The sequence below is a fragment of the Sorghum bicolor genome, chromosome 3 (genome assembly GCF_000003195.3).
Source record: "Sorghum bicolor cultivar BTx623 chromosome 3, Sorghum_bicolor_NCBIv3, whole genome shotgun sequence".
Lineage (NCBI taxonomy): Eukaryota > Viridiplantae > Streptophyta > Magnoliopsida > Poales > Poaceae > Sorghum > Sorghum bicolor.
Window position 1 is genome coordinate 64,448,054 of NC_012872.2, and position 24,979 is coordinate 64,473,032.

Here is a 24,979-nt window from a genome sequence, read left to right on the forward strand (position 1 = left end):
ACAGTGGCGACCTGTTTAATGGACGGAAGTTGGCGTGCATCGTGTACTTTCGTACAAAACATACCAAATCCAGTTAAACAAAATATCACTCAAAGTATTCAAATTAATGGACTTGTTAAGGATCTGCCATAGGAGTGTTGAGAGAGGCCAATGGTGCAACTTTAGCACCATCTGCATCTAAACATCACATAGTTAAAGTTAGCCGGCATCCAAACATCACTTAATTGAAGTTTAGTTCTAGGTGATCAAATATAGACCATAAAGAGCACTCCCAATGTATAGTTTTTTTTTTTTCTAGATGAGAGATGGTGCAATTTAGACTCAACCATTCATGCCTTGTTTAGATGTGAAATGTTTTTGAAATTTGCTACGGTAGCATTTTTGTTTGTTTGTGGTAAATATTATTCAATCATGGACTAACTAGAATTAAAAGATTCGTCTCACGATTTACAGGTAAATTGTGTAATTAGTTTTTGTTTTCATTTATATATAATGCTTCATGTATGTGCTGCAAGATTCGATGTGATGGGGAATCTTGGAAACTTTTTGGTTTTTAGTGGAAACTAAACAAGGCCTCAAATGCAAAGTCTCTACTTTCTATTGCCAATAAAATATAATATGTTGTCACATCAAGTTGTTAGTAAATAAAGCAAAGAAAGCTCAGTTAGATTACCCTTACAAATAGATACTACTATTTAAACTGACAAGTTTGGTTAGTCCTCTTTAGGACAACACTTGTTTGTCACAGCTATGAGAGAGAAGCACAAATGTGATGATTATAATCTCCAGCTAGCGGCCCCTGCTTACAAAAAATGGTCTTTCAGCGTTTCAAATTTCAGAAAAAAAAGGGAAAATAAGAAATGTTCCTGCACCAGATTATTTTGCCCCTAATATGGCAATGGCAACCTTATTTCAAGTTCGAAAGACGTTGACAGTTTGACACATTTCCGCTTCAACCTAGCATGGCTGTAACAGCCTAATTTCCAAGTTCATAAAATATTGAGGCATTTTTACAACAAATTTACCACCAATTCAAATGCAAACAAGAGAAGGGCTCGGAGACAAAGTGGCAGACCAGAATAGAGGCAATTTACGCCTGTTCAGATAGCTGGAAACTAGTGATTGGGGAGCCTCCTCGGATTTGGAGTGTCTTTGGTTCGACACAGCCCAGCACGTTTAGCCAACTAGTGTTTGCTTTGTGACCCAAGTTATGGCGTGCCAAACTTTGCTTAGACGGTGCTGATTCATTTTGGCGCCGTGGCTCGCCAAAAGTTTGGTGTAGTTTTTGCTTGTCATACTTGCAGCACAGCGCTGCGGCTGAGGCAAGTAGAGGCAGGAGCCAAAGAGGCCCTGGGAGATCATGATCCAATACAGCAGCACAAGGCCGGACGGACCGCTGGAGCACTCGAGCAGCACGTGTGTAGGAATACGTGACACGCGGTGCTGCTAGGGCTCTGTAGAAGAACCGCCGTGGCCTCCCCTGCCAAACTGCAAATTCCGCGTGGGAGATGGCGTGACCATAGGATCGTTTCCAGCACGGGCCAGATAAAATTTTCGGGCCAAGGAAAGTTGTTTCTAGTCCTGTCGGCCTTGTTAAGTTAATTCTGGTCCATTTAGCTGAACTCGGGTCCGTGAGGGTGTCAAGAAGAGAAAATAAACTTCCAGTCCAAGATCATTGTCTAATGCAGGCTCGGCCCACGGCGGCACTGCCAGTTTGTTCTTTCATTAAAATCCAATAGCTGAATACAACTAAGTGTGGCCCAATTACATCTTAAACTTGGCACACGACTCTCGCTTACGTAGAGATAGTCTAGGGATGATAAGTCCTCCATTGAGGGATATGCCTAAATTTGGTTACCAGTTTTTCTCTCAATTAACTAGAGCTACTGTAGTTATTAGCTAAAATAAAAAAATAGCTAGGGGTGTCCAAGTAGTTAACCAACAATTAGTTAGAAACTTGGCAGAAAAAAAGAAACTATCATTAGGTGTTACTGTATCAGCTCTTCTATTTAGGGTCTATATTTGGGTCCACCGACTAAACTTTAGCTGACTAAATTTAGCTAAAAGGGATCTAAACAATTATAACTAAAAAGATCAACTATAGTTCAACTGTTTTAACTCAGTTAAATTTTAGTTGAGTCTATCAGACGAAGGATCCAAACACCTCAGCTAAATTTTACATACTTTTTCTAAATCAGCTAAAGTTTACCTTTGAAATTTAAACCAGCTATAAACTTTATTGGGTGAATCAAATAGGACCTTAGTTACTAGAACTAAAACTAGGTGATTAAAAAGGGAACGGATCTAGTGCAAACTCATCTCCGGTGCAAACTCTAATCTAGACCATAGGATGTTGATCCAAGGGGCGCGGAAAGATTGGGTAATTTTGCACTTAACCGCCCGCTTTTAATCACACCTTTACAAATCTCTCCTTCCACCTCTCTCATGCGCCCCCTTGGATCAACATCCTGCGGTCCAGATTAGAGTTTGCATAGTTTGTACGGGAGATGAGTTTGCACTAGATACGTTGCCCATTAAAAAAATTAACCTTGTGCACCAAACAGAACGACGCTAACCAGGCTAGAATCTTTGCTTAGGCCTTGTTTAGTTCACCCCAAAAACCAAAAAGTTTTTAAGATTTTCTGTCACATCGAATCTTTCAACGCATACATGAAGCATTAAATAAAAATAAAAATAAAAACTAATTGCACAGTTTAACTGTAAATTCTCGAGACGAATATTTTGATTCTAGTTAGTCCATAATTGAACAATATTTGACATAAACAAACAAAAATGCTACAGTAATGAAATCTAAAATCTTTTCACATCTAAACAAGCCCTTAAAAAACCACAATCGCGTCATACCGAGGAATTTCTTTTTAAGTATGGGCATTGTAGCCACCCGTCAAGCCGTCATCGAGGAACGCCGAGCACAATCATTGTCATTCCTGCTGACCACGTGTCACCGCTCGACTGTCGGCCTCCGGCGGCACATGCCGCGGTGGAAGCCGTCCTCCTCCCTCCACGCACGCTGGGGTGGGGGGACCCCGCGCCGCCCGTCCTCCCTGCGGCGCACGAAACCAGCACGGCATGTGCCCGTGCGCCGCGGCCTCCGTCCCCATTGGCGGCAGCCGTGAGGGCGCGGGGGCGTCCACGGCTCAGGTTGCCTTCCTCGCCACCTCGCGCACGTTTTACCTTCCGCGACCGGCCGCGCGTGTCCCGAGCGATCGCTTGCTTCCGCTGCGGGCATGGCGCGTTTTCCTTGTTCGTTTGGTTGCTTCGAATCGTTTGTGCGCGGGAAGGGAAAGAGAGGGGGGAGAGTGGACCGGAAAGTGGATCCTGCCGCCGCCTGCTCGGCGCTCGCGAGCGACGTCCCACCAGACGGCCGCGGCCCCCTCGGGGCTCGCACCCTGCCAAGCGAAGGAGGGCTTGCGCAGTTGCGCTTGCATTAAACTGTAGCCCTTGTCCAGGGGGCGGGCAGTGGGCCAACCTGAAGGGAATTGCCGTGGCGGTGCGCTGTCTTTGCCAACCTTGACCGCCATTCGTCAATAGGAGGAGTAATAATCCACTGCTACTGGTCTCCATTTCCCCTGTACCTCAAGATTGCTCTCAACCGTTGGATTTATTTTGGCAGCAACGAAAGGTCCACGGTTGGTTTCGTACGCCTGATTCATGTGAGCCTTGCCTTTTCCCGATTCAAGGAACGCGAGAAGAGGGAACCTTTGCTTTTAGCCCCTGCTGCTTCTCGGTACAGGAAGAAAAGGGACGGGAGCAAAAGCGGAGCGACGCGTAGGAGAGGCGAGAGGGGGGAGACGACAAGAACTCCACTCCCCACCCACCCACGCCGCTCCACCCCTCTCTCGTTTTCACTGCCCCTTGCCCTGCACAAAAACAACCAGAGGAAAAGGGACGCGCTCTCGCCAACTTCCCTGCTCCACAAGACCACTCGGATCCCAATCCGAGTCCTACTCGTCGTCGACGTCGGCGACGACGCCACGGTCCCGCGGGGCGAGCCAGCCCCGCAGCCACCCAGCGCCCGTGGACTGGGGAGGGAGCCCGGAGGGATGGACCCCGAGAAGCGCGGCTACGAGCTCCGTATCCTCTCACTCCGTCTTCGAGTTGCCGGTGTGTTTCTTGATTCGATTTGGCTCGCAGGAGGAAGAAGCAGCCGTCCCGTGAAGCAACCCTGGCGGGCATTGCTCCAGCAGTAGAGTGCGAGTAGATTCTTGAAATTTCTCGTATTCCCTTAGTCTTGGGCTGTTTCCTGTATTAGATTCTTGAAATTTCCGGCCGCCCCTGTACTTTGTTGGCAATCGGCGTCAAGAAAGAATCGTTTTAAGCATCCAAGCTAAACCTTAAGAGGTTGGAACTGGTTCATTTAACAGTTTCCCCTCTGCCCCCAATTTAGGTCATAGTGCCAATTCGAAATCTGTTTTGCTTTAACTGAATGCGAATATCTTTATGATGATTCAGCTATTTCTGGCTCTGTTTTTTCTTTTCTTTTAGACGAGCATTTGCCCCCATTTCCATTAATGTGTATCGGAAATACATGTGCTAGTCCTGTTTTAGCTAATTCTTCAGTCACTTTTGTTGAATGCAAGCAATAGTAACAACTAGCACCACGACTACTAGTTAACTGTCAGTAAGTAAGCGCTGCTCAATCTTGGCATCTCCTTAACTCAGCATCCCGAATTAGAGAATTTTGTGGCGCACGATGCTGAAGTTAGGTCCCTGTCCATTGGCAAGAAGTCTAGCCGTGTGTTCATCACTGGCGGTAATGATCGCAAGGTCAACCTGTGGGCAATTGGCAAGCAAACACCACTTCTGGTATGTGTCCCCTATGTCAATGACACTGCTATCATTTTTTGGCTATCTTGAAATTTGATCATGCTGTATTTCTGAATGGGAGTCTAATTGTTTGCACAGACCTTGTCTGGCCACACAAGTGCGGTGGAGGCTGTGCAGTTTGATTCAGCAGAGGTGCTTGTGCTTGCTGGCTCATCTAATGGTTCCATCAAGCTCTGGGACTTGGAGGAAGCTAAAGGTGTGGCTATATAATTATATAAGGCCCCCACAGTTGGATTATACCCTAATAACATATTTCTTACTTAATTTATTGTCTGTGCATAATATGAAAATGGCCATTTTATGTTTACTTCATCAAAAATCCCTTTAGAGCCTGTTTGGATCCTTGGAATTGAATTCATTCTAATAATTATAATTTAGGCACAAATTAATTAAGCTAATATGGTTGTATATGGAATATATTTGTATATTATTATTAGCCATACAAGGGAGATACTTATATGTTGCATTTCTACTATAGAGAAGTGAGTTGAAGAGCGTGCTATAAGTTGCGGAGTAGAAACATAGCATGATGATCTATAGAATCGATTTCCATCTTCCACCCTATGAATTTGAGATAGGCTTATATGTGAATTTTGGCAACTTTTGGAATCTCAAATTCCAAGCCAAATAGCTTAATCCATTAAGTAGCTTTCAATTCCTCCAAAATGAAGGGACCCAAAGTCCCAAACGGCACCTTAGATTTATTGTGATACAGTTATACAGATGGAAAATGCTCTATGAGGATAATGTTCTGTTGCGTTACCTTTTCATTTTTGATTGCCTGTGGTAGAACCATGATTATATGTTTGTCAAGCCTCCAAGTCATTTCAAAATGTCTTGAATGGCCACTTTTAACGTATGCGCTTTGGTGGTTCCATGAAAAAGGGGCCAGGGTCTACTGAGCTAAGGCCGATAGTATTGCCTGCCAATGTTGTCTTAACAATTTCTGTTAAGCGTTCTCGGATCTATGTAATTTTGTCCTGCATCAGAAACTCATCCAACTTCATCAAGTTTAACCATGTATAGTAACGCTTCCTGTGAATGGATAATGACATGCTTTGGAGAAAATAGATATATGATTTGTTTTTTAATTGAAATGTAGTTGTGCGGTCTCTCGCTGGGCACAGATCGAGTTGCACTGCTGTTGAATTCCATCCATTTGGCGAGTTTTTTGCATCTGGTTCGTCAGATACAGACCTGAAGATATGGGACATAAAGAAAAAAGGATGTATACACACATATAAGGGTCACAGAGGAGCAATTAAAACAATCAGATTTACCCCTGATGGACGATGGGTTGTCACTGGAGGAGAAGATAGCATTGTGAAGGTGTGGGATTTGACAGCTGGAAAGCTTCTACATGATTTCAAGTTTCACAGTGGACAAATCAACTGTATTGATTTTCACCCTCAAGAATTTTTGCTTGCAACAGGTAACGATCTATACGCAGCATCTCTTTTTTCTTCCCTTTTCTTATCAAAGCATGACCTAATGCAATCACAAGAAAAAAATGAATTCAATCTTTGTTTTGATTCACATCTTTGTTGTGTAATAGTTTGAAATCTCATTTTTTAATAAGAAAAGAAATTGTTTTGTTGGATACATCTGAAGTGAAATTTAAAGAAGTAGAAATGTGTTCTGAGTGAATCATCCTGACATTTTTCAGGCTCTGCTGATAGGACGGTGAAATTTTGGGATCTTGAAACTTTTGAATTGATAGGTTCTTCTGGACCTGAGGTATTGCAAGTTTTTTTAATCAAGTTAGATTTGCTTATGATTATGAAATCGATAATTTGAAGACCACAAACTATGGCTCAATTCTTTAGTGTGCATATTCTATAGGCATGGTAACTACAGTACATTCTTTGCTGCCGGCCTTGTATTACTGTCTTTGTCTTTCTATAAATCATAACTGTAAGAGCTTTCTCAGAGTACTTTAGCTCATATCTCCCTACGGTTGATTCAATATTGTAAGAGATGGTCTGACATCTAGCCTGAGCTTCACTTATGTCTTGTTCCCTGTTTCTTAACCCTTGCTCTAAACACACATGAGGAGAACATCCATTTTCGTCTTTTGTGATAGCTTACATGACTCCTATCTCCAGGGTACCAGTGTACGTTCTATGGTCTTTCACCCAGATGGTAAAACCCTTTTCTGTGGATTAGACCAAAGCTTAAAGGTAGGTCCTATTTTCATAGGTTCTTGATTGATGTTTATTTGCTTGGTACCTGAGGACATGGATATTTTCAGGTATTCTCTTGGGAACCAGTAAGGTGCCATGATGTTGTTGACATGGGGTGGAGTAATTTAGCTGACCTTAGTATTTATGAAGGGAAACTCTTGGGATGCTCCTACCATGAACGCCGTGTTGGTCTATGGGCTGCTGATATATCAGTGAGTGTCATTTTTTCCATGCCATATCTATTTTCCTGCCTCTTCTAACTTCCATTATTTGATCCAGCTCATTGGACCCTATGCTCTTGGTGTGTTGCCCAAAGCAAATTTTTTTGCTGAGCTTGTGCAGTCTATGGATGATAACCCTGTGAAACCAGTTGATAGCACTGCAAATTCTCGTCCTGCTTTAGCAATGGCACATTCAAAAAGTTCATACAAAGTCAAGGAATCTGGGATTGGTAGGTTTCAAACTATTTATATATTTAATATGTATTGAGATTTTTCTTTTTCCTTATTACTGCTTGGCACCCATAGTAACGACCTTTCCCTCCTCTCTTTCTTTTGTGATAGCAGCTGAAAGCAGGGTTCGTGGTTCACATTTGACTCCAGCAACTACAGATAAGGTCAAGAAAGCTAGGAGCAGTACTATTCCACGAAGACCTGATTCGTCTTTAAAATCATCTGTTCAGGGTTCCACCCCGGTGAGGCGTATGAAGCTTGTTGATAGTCCTTCCACCAACCCAAAAATCATGGAACGTAATTTTGGACAGAGAGACATTTCATCAGCATCTCGTGCAGCGAGAGCTAATAATTCTGCAACTGCTAAGAAAAGCAATCTTACAGAATCAGCTTTAGTGAAAGATATTTACACTACATCTCAGGCTGTTCCTGCACCTGTTGTTGTGCCCAGAGACATTTTAGAGGACAAAACAGTAAGCAATGTTCGTAGAGGGACTGGAGACACAGCTGCAGCCCCAGATGATTTTCGGACCCCTTTTCACAAAAGAAAACCCTCACTTAGTGGCAGTGCTGCTGATAGTGATAGCTCATCAGTATACACTGAACCTGATGTTTGCTCAGAGGGTTTGTCTAGCTTAAAATTCTCCTTTGGGCTAACTCCATATTACAAGAAAGAAGAATTTGGGGATGTGGATAATGAAGGTATTGCACAAATAACAGAAAAGATGGACAGAACAGTGTTGCTGGACCATTCTCCACAGTTAAATGATGATAAATGTATAGCCTTTTCTCTTTGTTCTTAAACATTGACCTGCTGTTTTGCTAGTATGGTAATGTAACAGTATAACTCTGTTTCATGCAGCCTTTGAATCTCCATGCTCAACAACAGAGACTGCCAAGGTCAAATATGTTAGAGGAGGTGTGTATGCATATTAATTGATGTTGTCAAGGATTCTTCATGGCCTAAAAATAGCTTTCTAATGATAGAGTGAACTCCTTTCAGTTGCTGTGCCACTGGGGAAAACAAAGTCTCTTGTTGAGAGATGGGAAAAGAGAGAGTCTTCTAGCACTGATTATTCACCACAAATTGGTTCTTGTGGTGATCGGGCATCAAGAAATGACAACCCTCCGTCCCATCTGGTATGTATCCATACATTTTGAGTATAGTTATTCATAGTTATTTGTAGCTCATCTTGATCAACTTGTATTGTGGTATCTTTACTCCTATGTGCTCTCCTAGTCTTGGCCATGCCTAAAGAATTACAACTGTTTTGCTTAAACTACTGCAGCTACACTGGATCTTACCTATTTTCTATATTTTTTACTTGCTATAGTAATTTTGCAGCTACGTTGAATCTTATTTCGCTTTCATATTTTTATACTAGTTACAATGATGTGAACTCTGAATCTTTTGAGTCCCGACTGCCACATGCATTTAGAGAAGGAAGAAGTCTGCTTTTACCTTTGGCCATCGAACTATCAAAATCTGACTTGCAAAAGGTTGCTAGTGTTTTATTGCTCGTAGTAGCAATCACTATTTATTTAAATTATCGCTTTGCACTTTATTAAACCAGGAGCTCAACCAAAAATATCCAATGGATTTTCTCGAAGGTGATGCTTACCTCGCAGATGCCATGTTCCACCACATGTAGATCCTTTCTCGAATATGTCACCACATGTAGATCCTATTTAGTCACTGCATGGCTAGTGCTTCACTTTATTTTGATTGCTTGACTAAGGCCTTGTTTGGTTCCCTTGCTAAATTTTAGCTAGCTAAAATTATTTTAGCTACTCTTGGGTAACTAATGGAACTAAACTATTTTAGCTCCTTTTAGTCAATGTGTTTGGAACTTTAGCTACTAAAATGACTAAAGTTTAGCTAGCTAAAATTTAACAAGGGGAACCAAACAGGGCCTAAGTCCTAGGTTTCAAATAAGGCAGGTGCTCAAACATCATGGGATCAACATAAAGTAAAGTGCAAAATGATAATAAGGCAACTCAAACATCATGCAATCAACATAAAGTAAAGTGCAAAATGATAATTTAAATAAATAACGGTTGTGCCTACAAGCAATAAAACAGTAGCAACAGGAACAAGTCAGATCCAAAGAGTTCTAAATAAGTAAATAGAGTACCATCAGATGGATTCTATTTCTAGAACAAAAATTGGTACCTGTTTTGTATTTTTTTAAAAATGAATTAGTTATGATTTTTCAGAGATTTAACCATATTTTTTATTTAGAAAAATACATATATAGGCAAAATCACCTTTGAAAAGTTGTCTGGGTTTGATAGTTTGACAGCCAAAGATGTCTGGTTTTGGAGTTGATGGCCATAATTGGACATGAGCGGTAGTTCGATGGCCAAAAGTAGACTTCTTCCTTTACAGAAAGAAGTAATGACAGAAAGTATTTTCACAAACTAGATGCAGAATGCTGGGACAGCTTGTGCTTTAATGTTTAGGGAATTTATCCCGTATTCCCATTGGAGATTAAAGTTTTTTCTTTTTGGAACTGGATTGGAGATTAAAGTGATACTGAAACATTCATAAAATATTAGTACAGAATACAACTTGAACATTGTTCAACTTTGCTCTACTTTTATTTTTTCATGCTATAGCATTTTTGAAAAATCTTTGGCTGTTCAAATTTGGTGATGATTGCAATTAACAGGCAGAACCAAGTACAACATATGAAAAGGATCTGTCAACAGTGGATGAGGTGATGGTTCCTGTCAATTTAGTACGGAACCATGATGAATTCATAAATGCTGTAAAACTTCGGTTGACAAAGCTAGAGGTGACTCCTGTTATTTACTAGCTGACTGTTGCTTGTTACCAGTTCATGTGCTTCTGTTATGGCGAGTAGACCAGCCGAGGACTGGTCTACTTGCCATAACAGCTTCATTGAATTCTCTGTGAACTTACTTCGAACAAATAAAGAAGATGTCATGAAGGAAGAATCATTCTGGTTAGTTTTTCAATATAATTAGAACGTTGAACACCAAATGTATTATCTATGGGGGTGTGGTGTTTGGTTGCTAGCCACACTTTACCTTAGTCAAGTTTGAACAAGTTGGCAAGTGTTTGGTTGACAACTAAACTTAGGCAAGATTCTTTTGGGCTCCACATGTCATAGAGTTAAAAAGTGTGGCAAGATTCCCCTAAGGTTAGTGGTGGCAAATAAATTATGGCCAGGAACCAAACAGCCCCTATGGTTCATGGGTCCACATGTTAGGCCTTGTTTAGTTCACCCAAAAAACCAAAAACTTTTCAAGATTCCCTGTCACATCGAATCTTGTGACATATATATAGAATATTAAATATAGACGAAAACAAAAACTAATTGTACAGTTTGCCTGTAAATCACGAGATGAATCTTTTGAGCCTAGTTAGTCCATGATTAGATAATATTTGTCAAATAAAAACGAAATTGCTACAGTACCAAAATCCAAATTTTTTTGGGAACTAAACAAGGCCTTAGTATGACATTAGTGGCAAATTGTGAACATGTAAACTTATTCTGTGGTATAGTCTAGTATCTTTCACATCCTTTAGGCTCATGTAGAGAATACACATGCTCCCTTGAAGTAATGTTGACCAGCCTCCTACATTTATTCTGTGATTAACCGATATAATCTTTGTGTTTTATGTGCTCAGATGATGCGGCACGTCTTTGAACAAAGTGGTATCAAAGGAGCAATTGCTGCAGTGGCAAAGCTACCTGACAATGCTGTAAGTTTCTTTAAGATGTATGATGATTATGCATGGCTGTACTTCATAATTTTTTTTAGCTACTGATTGTTGAGATTATAACAGGTTCAAGCTGATGTTGTTAGTGCTCTCAAAGGGAAGCTTGATCTTTTCAACCTGGAAATTTTCTCAAGCTTTCTGCCTGTTCTTTCCGGGTTACTGTGTAGCAAGACTGAAAGGTAATGTGTTGGATGTTTTATTTCATTTCAAGTCTATCCTTATTTGAAAGAGAAAACAAGGTAATGTGTTGGATTTTTTATTTCATTTCAAGTCTATCCTTATTTGAAAGAGAAAACATCCCAACATCTTCATTATCTCTGACTCATGCAAATATTGTCATCCTACTTTAGAAAAAAAAACAATTGATTGAGCAGTAACCGTGTTTCACAAAATGCCATTGCTTTGCCTCAAATTTGCAGGCATGCTACAGTTTCTTTGGAAATGTTATTGGATCTTATAAAGATTTTTGGACCAGTAATTCATTCAACATTATCAGCAAATTTAGGCGTTGGAGTTAACATTCAGGCTGAGCAGAGGTATTGTCAGCTTAGCTGCAAATCTTAGGACCTGCTTGTTTACCCCCATCTTGTATAATCCAGCTTACACAAGCTCTAGTGATCAACAAACATTCTAACTAGCTTTTATAATCCAGGCACCCCATCTTATCTTATATAATAATAATCCTATAAGCTGCCCTGGACCCAGCTTATTTGTTCCACACCTATAAGCTGGATTATACTAGATGTCATGAGAGACTGTTGTACTAAATCAAACCATAGAACATAGAAGTCACTAAACCTTTGCTTTTCTAATGCAGGTTGCAACGTTGCACACGGTGCTTTAACCATCTGCAAAAGATTCAACAAACTTTGAATCCATTGATTATGTAACTCTCTCCCTTTCACTTTACACAATCTTTTGCTCCATTTCTCAATTCTGTATCAGTTGCTGCAATGGGACATTGTCTCTTAACCCCCCCCCCCCCACCCCACCCCACCTCCCTGATGATATTCTTTTCCTTTTTGGTACAGGCGGGGTGGTCAAGCTGCACAACTTGCTCAAGAACTAAATCTTTCATTGCAAGATTTGGTGGTGATCTAGGTCGGAGGAAGTTCATGTATACGACAGAGTAGATACCATTCTTTTTGGCAAAAATTACCCACAGTTGTGTAGCTTGTAATTTTGTCATAGCTTTGCAAGTGGGCCATGCAGTTGTGTTTTGACTTGGGCTGGCATTCAGCCTGGTCCCCTGTTGTATATGTGAGCCTGGCCGTGCATCAGTCTGTAATTAGCCACATCTGCTGTATGGGCAGCCCTGAACAAAGACTAGTTGAGAGGAAACAATCACAAAGGGGACCATTTTGGTTACGATGCAGGTGATAGGATGCATCATGTAGCATGTGGTGTTTGTTCATTCCATTGTAATCGTAACCCAGTAAAGTTTGAACGAATGAGGAATGACCAATGATCAGTCTGACTTGGATCGGATATCGATATACCAAACTGTCTGCTACAAGGCCTAGCGTGCGAATGTGTCCTGGACTTGCATTGCCTTCAGCGCTAAGGATACAAAAAAACAGTATAGCACATTCTCTCCTTTATTTACTAGTACATTTTTTAATGACATTCTTGGGTAGTTGTGAATCATTCTTCTGCCGTGTATCAAGAAATGATACACATATTATGTTACTCTTTTCCACGGTTCCAGTCCAATGGCATGTTTGTTTAGTTTGCGGATGACATGCCAGGACAAAGTAATGTTCCGCCTGGGATTTTCCATTTGTTTAGCCTGGAAATTCAGCTTGTTTGTTGCCTAGCGGGAAAATTATGACTTGTAAATATATAATCAGTGTTCTTGTAATCGTTTCTGACAAGTCATGGCTGAAATTAGCCATTGACAGTGTCACAAGTTCTGTCCCTAAAGATGTTCTTGTAATAGTTTCTGACAATGACTTGTCGGTTTGAGTAATGAATTTAAAAGTCTCAAAAAAAAAAGAGCCCAGCATACGTAAACTTGAAAGCTTCTTTCGTTAATGAACATTACTAAACTTGCCAGTACCCGTTGATAATCGCTGACAGTTATCTTGTCCTTCAGGGTTGAAAGAGACGCCATTGCGGTCGTACCGCCATTTTGTTCCACCTTATGACTTGTTTGGATGTAGTCGGATTCGCATCAATCCACATGTGTTGGGGTAGATTGGAGTGGAACTTGAACTAAATTCCACCTCAATCCACTCCAACGCATGTGAAGTGAATCCGACAACATCCAAACAAGACCTTACCGGGTCACCTAGACCCAGCTGCCAGCCCGTCCCCACCTGTCGGCTACACACCGGCACGCGTAAAATCGCACCAGTCAGCACGGGAACGCAAACGCAAGCGCAACAAGCACACCTGCACGGCTGCACTGCACAAGGACTAGGAACAAATCAGAAATTCCAAACCCACTTCGTCAAGTAAACAACACCGGCTAGAATTAAAAGCGGCCGCGCGTAGCAGTTGTCGCCACCGTCACGTTGGAGGTTGGACTCCGCCCCCCTGCTGGTGCTGCTCGTCGCCTTGCCTTCCTCCGCCGGAGACCCCGCCGCCTCAGCTGCCGCTCCAGCAGGAGGAGGCAACCATGGCGGGGAGGTACGACCGCAACCCGTTCGAGGAGGACGACGTCAACCCCTTTGCGGTGAGTAATCGTTGTACTTGTTGTAGCTGGGTAGCAATTGTTCCCCGCTCTAGGCGACTAGGCCGCGATTCATCTAGTAGCCTTGTGGAAGTTTGGTCCCGCGCTTGCTTGTATGCAGAGAATCAGAATCAGAGCTGGGCTTGGGTCCGGGTTTGAGGTCGTTGGCGCTGGTTTCTGGCCCTGACGCTTCGTTGAGACCCCTGGAAGGTGTTGATGCTCGGATCTGTCGAATAGTTGGCGCTAGAATTGGTGGTTGAGGATCGGGTTCGGTTATGGGGTGCCGTGTTTGTGCTTGTGCTTGCGTGTTGCTAGCTGATTTCGAGTTGTTGCAAGGATAGGGATTGGTTGTGCTTGTAGCTGTTGTTCTGGGGTTTTCAAGGGAGGAATGATGCTTAAACATGGAAATTGATGCTTGGGTTGGGGGGGGGGGGGGTGTGGGGTTCGCAGCCGTGGATTTGCGGGGTTATATTAGGAACCTACTCATTGTAGTGGACGTGTGAAAACTTATTTTATAGGGCAATTTACACATAGGGCTGTTGGCATCAATATTAATAAGCTACAATATGCTAATGGCACAAGGGAATTGAGGGCTGACTGCATATTTTTTTTGGGGGTGAGAATTATTAAGGGCACAAGGGAATTGAGGGCTGTTTGTAGCATCAGGTATTTGCCGAAGTTCTTTCTCCTTGGGAAATTGACATGTGGCTGCTTGTGCTCTTGCATCATGAGTTTGTGACTCTGTATGCCTGCTTGATGTGCTCCATCTAACACTTACAGTACTGTCAATTCAGAGCTTTAGGGCCATAGTTTTCTGATATCTTCTAGATAATGCAAACCATGCTTCCAGCTGGTTCTAATTTTCCACCTGTTTTCTTTAAATTTTTTATCGATCTTCCAATTGCATCCTATTCTGCAGGGTGGAAGTGTACCTCCTGCTTCTAATTCTCGGATGCCACCTCTTCCTCATGAACCAGCAGGCTTCTACAATGATCGTGTTGCGACAGTGGACATACCTCTTGATTCAACTAAGGTAACAGACTTCCATTGTTTCTGTTGTTATTGTGGGATTCTGTATTTGACATCATCTGCTCTGCCTAAGAAAAATATTACATGATCATTCATTCTAACACTGTAAGTATGTAATTGTTGTGCATATATGTTTCCATCTGGATTTTTTTCCCCGAAGGTCATGTACAATGTTATGGATCAAGGGTGGAGGTCATGTTATTCATTTTTAAATGTTGGATTCAAAATAAATTCCAGATATTCTTTCATTGATGTGTTTATGGTCGTTTGATTATGTGATGCTTGTATGTAAATGTAGGACCTTAGTAAAAAGGAGAAAGAACTGCAGGCAAGGGAAGCTGAGCTAAACAAACGGGAAAGGGTATGTGCCTTTGTGATCAAAACTTGAAACCACAATATGCGCTTGCATGTTATCCTATGTGCCCTGTTTTTTTTTATCAAACCACGTGTTACGAATTCTTAAAGTGGTCCTACTGCTTTCAATAGTCATTTACTCTCCTGGATAAAAATCATGGCATACTTCTGGATGATATCTTGCAAGGCTCCTGGATATTGTGATTTTATTGAACTTAAATATGTAGCAGTACAGAGCCAGCAAAGTACTAAGTTTACTTTTCTAGAGTTACTGAAACAGTAACCAATTAACCATGATGCAATATGGTAGCTATGCAGCTTAAGTTGACATGACACACTTAACAGACCGCTCCTAACCATTAATTAGATCATCAATAAGTTCACTTTTGGGCTGAAACTTTTAAAGAATGAGTAACACAGAGAACATGGCATTTCCATGCAGCCACTTATAGTGCTTTTAGGTGAAGGCTAACAATGTATTTGCCAATTGCACATTGTTACCAACAGTTCTTCTACTCATTTGTTCTTTTTTTTTGTTTGTTTATAGAATATTTGTTGTGTTGTTCACATGAGAGACTTTGTGACACATTGGTCCAATATACTGAACCTAACAGTGACCTGTGTCGACCAGTTTTACCCAGAATCAACAGTTGCTTCTGCGATTTTCATATTTGGAACAATCCAGTTCCGTTTATATTTTTTTTTGAAGGCAAAAACTGTGGGGGAGATCCCCAAGCACTTCATTTTATAATTTTATAGAAAAAGACAGTACCGTTTATAATTGTTCACCCAAATTTTCAATTCTTTAGATGCTGACCTGGTTTTCTTCCCTTTGTTTCCTTGAACCTCAGGAACTGAAAAGGAAGGAGGAAGCTGCAGCCAGAGGTAGATTATTACTTATGTCTGGGTTTGAACAGAACATATTTGAAAACAGAAATAATGTAATGGTATAAAACTGATAGTTTGTGAATGAGGGATTTATAGGAAGTTTTTTCGAGTGGTCTAGTCATTTATGTGATGCTCTCTAAGGCTTTAGAGGTTAGGACTTTAGTTTACTCTTTTTTGTTAGTACTCCCACTTACTGGTGGTTTATAGAGGCTCCTTTGTTTGAAATGTTACTTTTGTGTGCTCCATTCTTGCAAAAGCCACTTCATTTATCTCCCTTCTCACCTAGAATAACTAGTTAAGCTACTGTGTTGCTTATTGCTCATGCTGTAGTAATTTTACATGTTAAGAGTATCTTTTAGTAATATGTCCTTTTCCTTTCTTTTGGCAGCTGGTATTGTCATTGAAGATAAGAATTGGCCACCCTTTATGCCCATTATTCATCATGACATTGCAAACGAGATACCAATTCACCTACAAAGGATGCAGTACCTGGCGTTTTCTTCACTGTTGGGTAAGTGTCAATTACTTGTTGCCCTCCTATCGTGGGAAATAATTTGATGAAAGGAGTAAATTACTTGGTAAGCCTCATTTTTTTTACATCCAGTATGTCGAAATAAATGGCATCGCAGCATTATCTTGTATATGAAACTGTTATTGTCACAAGGGAAATGGCATTGTAATACCGAGAAATTTCATCTGAATTTTGACTTCATTTTTCTCTTTCTGCTGACTGCATTTACCTTCTGAGGTAGAGAATTTCAAACAAATCCAAAGCCTGGGCCTTATTTCCAAAATGCAGTTCTTGATAGTGAATCCTGTGCGTTCCTTGATCAACATATGTAAACAATATCACTGTTCTTTTCGCCATGGCTTAAATTTCTCATCATCATCGATCAATGTCCAAAGCAATTCTTACAAGTTGTAGTTTGGAATCAGTATAGTGGTAGCCCCAGATGACAAGCATGCTAGCAGACATTAAAGATGGGAGACGATATCTAGACACCATTGTGCATTGTCTTAGCATTGCTCGATCAAGGTCCTTATTGTGCAAAGTTTGATGTTATGCAGGATTGACAGCCTGCCTTTTTTGGAACATCATTGCAACTACAGCAGCATGGATTAAATCAGAAGGTATGGGCATATGGCAGAGCACTTCATTTCTACAACTTGTGAATCAAACTACCAATTTGGAACTAATCCAGTGGCTCGCTTGAATAGGTGTCATGATCTGGTTGCTAGCAATCATCTACTTCATCTCTGGTGTCCCTGGGGCCTACGTGCTTTGGTATCGCCCGCTTTACAATGCGATGAGGTTGCATATATGTTTCTGCCTTGGCTATTCATGCTCATTGCCACATTGTACCTTACTCATTTCACATCATGTTTATTTAAATTTGTATTACAGGACTGAAAGTGCTTTGAAGTTTGGGTGGTTTTTCTTGTTTTACCTGGTAAGATTAGCATCATGTCATATATTAGACAAAAAAGGCTTTTCACTCCTTGCTAATGATCTTTACCCTTTCCAGCTCCATATACTATTCTGTGTCTGGTCAGCTGTGGCTCCTCCATTTCCATTCAAAGGAAAATCTTTGGCGTAAGTGTTATGTGATTTTGAGTACAAATGAAGTTATTATTTATTAGGTCATGCTCAAATCTGGTAGTTACTTGAGGATAAGGCACTGCTTGGATCCTGAAAGAATTTTGAGTCTACTGGTGCCATTTTGCACTAGGGCAAAATTTACTGCTGTATGGCCTTTTCGTATGTTTCACAAGCCATAGTGGATTTTAATGTACTACTCTGGTGATGTGTCAAATTGTTTTGTTTGTTGAATAACTAGTTTTGTGTTACTTTTAACGGTCACCTGGTACTGGTAGTGCTGCTAAAATTTAGGTTGTATAGTTAGACCAATTCTATTGCTGCAGTAAAGTGCTAAGAACGTTGTAGCAACTATATTTCTGACTATTATCTCTGTTTGAGGTTACAACTCACTCATATTATTTAATATCTAACAGCATTTCCATTTTTTGTCTGTACAGTGGGATTTTGCCGGCTATTGATATCATAGGCAGGAGTGCTATTGTGGGGGTAAGTCTAAACTGTTTAACTTACTGGGGGTTTGATTCAAGTTAATTTGGATCATCATACGAAGTTATACAATACCAGCAAACGATTGATATATCAGGGATCCCTAGCTAAACATTATCCAACCTTTAAATATGTGATGGACCTCTTGCATCTTGCACCAGTCCTAGGCCTGGCACCTGACGCTTTGCCTTTTTTTCTGATTGGCTGATCGAATATATTCAATTATTCTTGAGTAAGCAAATTCACATCGTGTCTGGTAACTGCTCACTCATTTTACAATGTCACATTTTCTGTTTGCCAGATATTTTACTTCATTGGATTTGGAATGTTCTGCCTTGAATCACTGCTCAGCATCGTTGTTATTCAGGTGGGTTTCATGTTTTTACCTTTTGCTGTCCCTAGAACTGATGTGTAGGGACATTCATTAGGAATATGCTGTCCATGACTCATGCATCATAATCTCTCTTCAAGTTTCGATTATTCTAGAAGTGAACTCTTCTGAGATATTCTTATTCTGAACTTGTGGAAATACAGCAAGTATACATGTACTTCCGTGGAAGTGGAAAAGCTGCAGAGATGAAGCGAGAGGCAGCCCGTGGTGCTATGAGGAATGCCTTTTGATAGAGCGGCCTAGGTGACTGGAAGAGACAGGGTGTGACAATGGGTAACTGCGTCATGTACATATGCTGTTCGTCTCTGAGATTACTTATACTAGCTTATAGCCTTCTTCCCCTCATGCAATATATACCACCTACCCACCAGAGTTTGATCTCTTATACCTAGGTTCAGATGTGCTTATAGATAACTCCTTTTTTTTTTGGTAATACATTTTCCTACCTGATTTGTGCTCTTAACTTGCGAGACAATTGTTGTTGTTCTTTTTATCTTGAGTGATTCTTTGCACGGCCTTAAACCGCTTGGTTCCGAACTTTGTCAAATTCTTGCTGAAGTGCATACTCAGGTAATTTTCCTTTCTTGTTTTTGTTTTCCTTTGTCTTTGCTTATCAAGGTTTGGTTCAGATTTGTATTAGGCAACAGAGAAGTTCCAGTAACAACAGAAACATGAGAAGATATTGCTGGCTGTGCTGAAGCTAAGTTTATTATCATCCCGTGCAAATCATCTGCACGTAATTATTGCATAACACTAGGGCTAGCTAGATCAGAAACAGTTACTATAACAATCAGATAATAGGACTTAGGGAATGAAATCGAGGCTCCTGCTTATATAATATAAACAAATGAAGTAGGGAAATGATCTATTTGCCACTCATGGCGGTCTGAGCTTGTTGCACCTTGGCCCCAAAACCGCACTTCTTCGGGAGGAGGCTCCAGGACCTCCGGGGCTTCCCGAGCCGGCGGATCTCCTGCTTCATGCTCTTGCACTCCTTCTCCAGCTCCGACACCCGCGCTTTCACGTCGGTCATGGTCTCCTTCCCCTCGGGTGCGTCGCCCTCTACGTCACTATCGTCGGCCTCTGCTTGCGCGCTGCCTGCGATGGCCGCGGCGCCCTTGGGGACGATGCCGCCGCCCGAGTGTGGGCGCGCGCCGTCGCCCCCCGCCGCGTTGTCGGACACGAAGAACCACCCGGCGATGGACGTGCGCAGGCGGAGCTGCTCGAAGAAGAGCACCTGCACCACCACCCGAAGCGGCAGCCGCTCGTTCTGCGCCGCGTGCGTGCACGCCTCCAGCGACAGCTTCTGGCAGTTGAGCAGCCGGCACAGCTGCTCCCTCTCCGATTCTGACAGCCACGGGTGCGACTGAAATACGTACAGTACAGGTGCATGCCGATAAGATCACGAGAAGAAATGCGAATGCCCACAGCTTAGCCATGTGTACCTTGAGGTATATGTCGGTGGCGCGGTAGATGCCGTCGTCGACGGGGCGCGCGTAGTCGGGCACCACGGCCGCGAGAGCCTGGAACTTGGGCAGCTTCAGGTTGGTGTCCGGCGCCACCTCCGCGAGGAACCCGTCCATGAGCTTGGCGACCATGGTGATCGGCGACAGCGACGACGACGGCGTCCCGCCTTGGGGTATCCCGAGGCTGCCGCCACCATCCTCTGCCAGCGCCGGCGACGTGTACCCCGTCCCGATCCCGTCCGTGGACGACATGAAGTAGTCCAGGATCCGCTGCACACAGTCGATGTCATAGAGCGTCTCGACGTGGTAGCCGAGGTTGGGCACGAGCAGGTCGTCCAGCGACGCGTCCTCGAGCTGCGCGCCGATCCGGCGCTCCAGGTTCTCCCGGCACAGCGGGCTGGCGTGGAGGAGCATCGCCTTGCGCAGCATCCCCAGCAGGAACTTGGTGGACGCCACGCCCTTCTTGGTCGGCAGCAGCGCCACGATCTCCTCCAGGAAGTACCTCTGGTCGCCCTCCGACGGCGCGGACACGCTGGCGGCGCGAGGGGTGATGTTGCGGCTGCTCATTCCCCCGGCGCCGCCGCCGCCGGCGCCGTCGGCGCCGTAGCTGGCCAGCGCGTTGCTGAAGCTGGTGTCGCGCTTCAGACCCGGGAGGAACCGGCCGGCGTAGAACATGATGGCCCCCGCGATGCTCTCGGCGCGCATGCCCTTGGCCTCCATCGCCTGGATGAGGCGCTTGAACATGGGCAGGCTGAGGAAGGACACGTCCTCGTACCACCAGTCCATCCCGGACGCCGCCGCCGCCGCGGCGGACGCCGTGTCGCCCGACCGGATGCCGTTCCAGAGCGCGTCCTTGTCGACGACGACGCCGGCGTTCCTGACCAGCGGCGCGGCGGCGTCGGAGTTGCAGGCCCTGGAGGCGAGCGCCGTGATGCAGCGCGAGACGAGGTGCAGGTCCTCGGCGGTGGGGAGGACGCCCTCGCAGGTCTCCAGCGCCTTGATGGAGTCCTTCCAGTTGGCGAGCACGTCGGCGAGGAAGGACTCGGCCTGCGTGATGAGGTTGCCCTCGGCGTAGTCGTCCGTCATGCGCAGGTACTCGGCGGCGCAGCGGAGGCACACCACGTTGAGCGCGTTGAGCTCGATCTTGACGTCGTAGCAGAACTTGGCCGCCAGCTCGAAGGCCTTGGCGCCGCCGGGGATGTCGTCCAGCTGCAGCGTGCACATGCCGCCGCCGCCGCCGCCCGCCGGAGGCTGGTACTCGCTGATCATCCGCTGCAGCACGCCGCTCCGGCTGAGCAGCGGGAACTGCATGCGTACCCAAGAGCGCGCGGTGGTTCAGATTCAGAGCAAACCGAAATCAAGACTCAAGAATGTGGCACTAACCTTGTGGAGATAAAAGGACATCTCTCCTACTTCGACAACAACATCACTCTCAAGCTCGGTCGTGCTTCTCCTGGGAATATATGACATCAAGGTGAAAATGTGAACTTTTTTTTGAATTCTAATAAGGATAGAATGCTCGATCCGAGGAAGATATCTGATCCGGTAGAAATGGGCCACGTTTGCACATGCAGTTAAACTGAAGTAAAATTCATTGAAACGCCACATACTGTGACATCAGGAGTAAATTTTGCTTTTAAACTGAAGGCAACAAGGATAGAGATGGTAAACTCCCCCTCCAAAAAAAAGAGACATAATTTATGTGCCAAAAAAAAAGATTGGCATATTTATCGTATAAATCTGGCCTACATATCCCAGTAATTTGAAAGACGTCAGAACGTATCATGAATCAACGACACAACTGAAAGGAAACTAGAAAATTCGAGATAACCATGTGAGGTCTTCGAGGACGAAAATCTCCGGCTTGGAACCCAGCTTCATGGTCGCCATTCGCCTCCTGCGCCAGTTCGTTATTCCAGTCGACTACTCTGGGATGATCTGCCAGCCGGCCGAGGCAAAGCAGGCTGATGGAGGGGTGTCCACTGCTTTATGCTTGTGTTTTTTTTTTTTTGAAAGGATGGCCAGGAAAGACGGTGGCCAAGTATTTACGGGAGAGATCAGAGAAGTCGATGTGCTCATGCAGACAATGGCGAGAAGAAAATGGCGCGGACAGTCAAAGCTAGGCCCGGGTCCAAGGGAGCGGGCACTGGATAAAATTAGACTGTACTGTGCGGCCAGTGCCGGACCCTGTGTGTTTCTCCAGCTCCTGCCCCACTAGTCAGACGCTTATCGGTGGCAGACGTCCACGTCCCCGTGGTCATTTTGCCAGGCGATCCACGGAAAAGGGGATGGATCGGCCATGCATGCATGAGACGTAGGAGCACGTCACTCGCTGTTGGGCCTTGCGCCACCTGGCCAGCAAGATCCACTTCTCAGGGGGTTGTCTGTTCGACCATTCGCATGCAAGTGAAACTATAGACTGATGAAGGGAAGCCATGATCTTTGATGGCTCGCTAGATGCAAGAGTTCAGAGTATCTTTAACAGATTAGCTAAATTATTTTTTAAAGATAAATTAAATTATTATTAATGGAAAAATATCTTTAATGACTCTGTAAATAACTCTCTAAATTTATTAGCTCTTCGTCCCACTTCATTCTCTATCTACTTTTAGAATGACTATCTCACCACCCATCCAATCTCTTGGTTTCTCTAGTATTTTTTTTGTCAAATCTATTTTAGAGGTATCTAAATCAGTAAATTTGGCTAGTCTTTTTGGCTAGTCTTTTTGGCTAATCTCTTGAAAATGCTCTTATCCAACTAATGATATTATCAGTACATATTATGTGTACATATAAGATGATACTAATATATTTTAAAGAATTCTAAGGTATTATAAAATAAAATAATAAAATAATTACTTTAAGAGTATAATTATAAAATAAAAATAAAAATCATGGTCATAACCTTGTATTTTTTATATCACAACATAACTTGATAAGGCAATCAATAAAAACAAAGTATTTTCTCAACTAGACTAAGATACAAGTAACCAAACAGTGAATCCTAGCTGAACTAATGCGAGGCAACGGGGACGTAGGCAGGAAAAAATTTTAGGAGGGGCTTAACAAAAATGCCAACTACATAGCTCCACTTTGACCCCTCCATACAAGAGCAATGTATAGCAGTCTAAAGTTCTTATTGAGTTTTGACATTTTGAGGTTTTCGACAATCTCAACTGAAAATTCCTATGTCACCATACCAATTACAAATCAAAATACTCACATTCAATTCATAGGACCCAACACTACTACACAACTGTTAACCGTGACGGGCACTTTACATTTACCGCAGCGGGCAGTGGCGTCCGCCACGAATGAAAGGTCACGGTTAATCGTGGCCTCACCGTGGCGGGCGCCTGTGGCCGCTGCGGAAAATGGAATTACCGCAACGGGCAACATAAGGTGCCCGCTACGGTTAATCCCATTAACCGCAGCGGACACCTTATGTTGTCCGTCGCGGTTAATGCAACGGGTGCCTTATGTTGCCCGTCATGGTTAATGATTTAAAAAAACAAAAAAACCTAGACAGGCCCGCCGAGCCCATCTAGGGGCCCGACGAGCCCATCCAGGTTGTTGTCGCCGCTGCTAGGGAAACCCTAGCGCCGCCGGTCAGGGTCGTCGCCGTCGTTGTCCATGGATCCGCTCTAATCCACCTTCTCACGCTGGAACCAATCGCCCCCCACATAGGAGGGAGAGCCACGACCCCCGCCGCCAGCGGAGATGGGCATGACCGGCCTCCACCTCCTAGATCTGGCTCATGGTGGCTCCTTCACCGGATCTGGAAAGAGAGAAGGAAGAATAGTGAGATGAGTGAAAAAGAGAGAGAGATCGGGAGGGCGCGAGCGGCGGTGACGACTAGGTACACACCTGGATGTTCATGGCCTTCTTGTTGATCTCCAGCTAGCTGCCTGCAAGCAAACACAGAGACGAAATCGATGGACGAAGTCAGATCAGATGGGGATTGGATGGTGAGGCGAGCAAGGGAGGAGGAGGAATCGGGGTAGGGATGGATGGGGATAGATGTGCCTTTGGAGGCCTTGTTCTTCTCGGTGTTCCTCTCCTCCTGCTCCTCCTTGGTGCCCACTACTACCGTGAGAGAAGAGAGAAGAGTCGAGTCGCGAGTGGGGAAGGAAGGAAGGGACTGGGCTGCTTCTCTCTTTCCAGCGGTTCATTTAAAGTTCTCATCCACTAAAAATAATTTACTGTGGCGGGCATAATAGGTTGCCCGCTGCGGTAAATCGATTTACCCCAGCGGGCAAAAATGTCTGTCACAGTTAATTAAAAGTGTCCACTGCGGTAAATCGCACGATTTACCAAAGCGGGGAAAAAATACGCCCGTCACGGAGTGAACAGTAGCAACGTCACGGAAGTTCATTTCTGTAGTAGTGCCAAGTAGAATTAAAAAGAAACAACAACCAGCCGGCCACACATGTGAGGCACTGACAGGCCTACCGCAATGCCACACATGTGTTGATTTACACCGCATGGTCTTACTGGGCTTCGGTTGAATTACAAGCATTGAAATGAGAAGGAAACTAAAGCCCAGGTAGGCCCAAGTCGTGAGGTCGTCTTCAACCTTCGAACTCAGCCCCTCCTATACAGTACAACAATGGCAGAAAGCTAGAAATTCTAAGGAAACTTCAAAAGGGGGCTCTGTGGGATTTGCAGCGGTAGGGGGGGCTTGAGCCCCTCTTGCCCCACCGCTGGCTAGGTAGGGTAAGACATGTAAAAAACCAAGTAGGCCCTATATGTATTGGAACAGTGAAACTGTAGGCACAACGGGCGTGTTCGTGGGGGTGGTTGAGGGTAGCCGGTCTGTCCGCGAGGCCTAGGCTAGGCCAGGCCACACCAGCCCCA

The 24,979-nt window shown here is 43.8% G+C and overlaps 3 protein-coding genes across 4 annotated transcripts; 2 read left to right on the forward strand and 1 right to left on the reverse strand.

Moving 5' to 3' along the window:
• Window positions 3,773-12,732, forward strand: LOC8082354 (katanin p80 WD40 repeat-containing subunit B1 homolog). Of its 2 annotated transcripts, XM_021455286.1 has the most exons (17): window positions 3,774-4,095; window positions 4,697-4,827; window positions 4,927-5,044; window positions 5,951-6,280; window positions 6,515-6,585; window positions 6,954-7,028; window positions 7,100-7,243; window positions 7,311-7,482; window positions 7,598-8,260; window positions 8,346-8,402; window positions 8,487-8,623; window positions 10,156-10,281; window positions 11,142-11,216; window positions 11,301-11,413; window positions 11,654-11,770; window positions 12,052-12,120; window positions 12,266-12,732. In XM_021455286.1, exons 1-17 carry the CDS (start codon window positions 4,065-4,067, stop codon window positions 12,333-12,335), a joined length of 2,499 nt encoding a protein of 832 aa, XP_021310961.1. In that variant the 5' UTR covers window positions 3,774-4,064; the 3' UTR covers window positions 12,336-12,732. The 2 variants fall into 2 exon arrangements, with proteins under 2 accessions (XP_021310962.1, XP_021310961.1); XM_021455287.1 differs by lacking the exon at window positions 10,156-10,281 and having other exon boundaries at window positions 3,773-4,095.
• On the forward strand, window positions 13,639-19,239 carry LOC8054709 (secretory carrier-associated membrane protein 2). The gene is made up of 12 exons (XM_021455288.1): window positions 13,639-13,911; window positions 14,828-14,941; window positions 15,236-15,298; window positions 16,143-16,176; window positions 16,568-16,690; window positions 17,248-17,310; window positions 17,398-17,491; window positions 17,585-17,630; window positions 17,706-17,773; window positions 18,217-18,265; window positions 18,567-18,632; window positions 18,800-19,239. The coding sequence occupies exons 1-12, from the start codon at window positions 13,855-13,857 to the stop codon at window positions 18,884-18,886; spliced, it is 864 nt and encodes a 287-aa protein (XP_021310963.1). The 5' UTR covers window positions 13,639-13,854; the 3' UTR covers window positions 18,887-19,239.
• Window positions 19,347-22,168, reverse strand: LOC8054710 (BTB/POZ domain-containing protein At5g03250). Its single transcript, XM_002458551.2, has 4 exons — window positions 21,954-22,168; window positions 21,506-21,575; window positions 20,102-21,427; window positions 19,347-20,022 (listed from the first exon to the last, which is right to left on the reverse strand). The coding sequence occupies exons 1-4, from the start codon at window positions 22,010-22,012 to the stop codon at window positions 19,522-19,524; spliced, it is 1,956 nt and encodes a 651-aa protein (XP_002458596.1). The 5' UTR covers window positions 22,013-22,168; the 3' UTR covers window positions 19,347-19,521.

Coding starts and splice junctions, on each gene's coding strand:
- LOC8082354 (XM_021455286.1), top strand. CDS start 4,065: ATGGACCCCGAGAAGCGCGGCTACGAGCTCC. Junction 7,244..7,310: donor TATGGGCTGCTGATATATCA/GTGAGTGTCATT, acceptor TATTTGATCCAG/CTCATTGGACCCTATGCTCT. Junction 8,403..8,486: donor GGTCAAATATGTTAGAGGAG/GTGTGTATGCAT, acceptor AACTCCTTTCAG/TTGCTGTGCCACTGGGGAAA.
- LOC8054709 (XM_021455288.1), top strand. CDS start 13,855: ATGGCGGGGAGGTACGACCGCAACCCGTTCGAGGAGGACGACGTCAAC. Junction 13,912..14,827: donor ACGACGTCAACCCCTTTGCG/GTGAGTAATCGT, acceptor CCTATTCTGCAG/GGTGGAAGTGTACCTCCTGC. Junction 18,633..18,799: donor TCAGCATCGTTGTTATTCAG/GTGGGTTTCATG, acceptor GTGGAAATACAG/CAAGTATACATGTACTTCCG.
- LOC8054710 (XM_002458551.2), bottom strand. CDS start 22,012: ATGGCGACCATGAAGCTGGGTTCCAAGCCGGAGATTTTCGTCCTCGAA. Junction 21,428..21,505: donor TGTCCTTTTATCTCCACAAG/GTTAGTGCCACA, acceptor GTACGCATGCAG/TTCCCGCTGCTCAGCCGGAG. Junction 20,023..20,101: donor CCACCGACATATACCTCAAG/GTACACATGGCT, acceptor TACGTATTTCAG/TCGCACCCGTGGCTGTCAGA.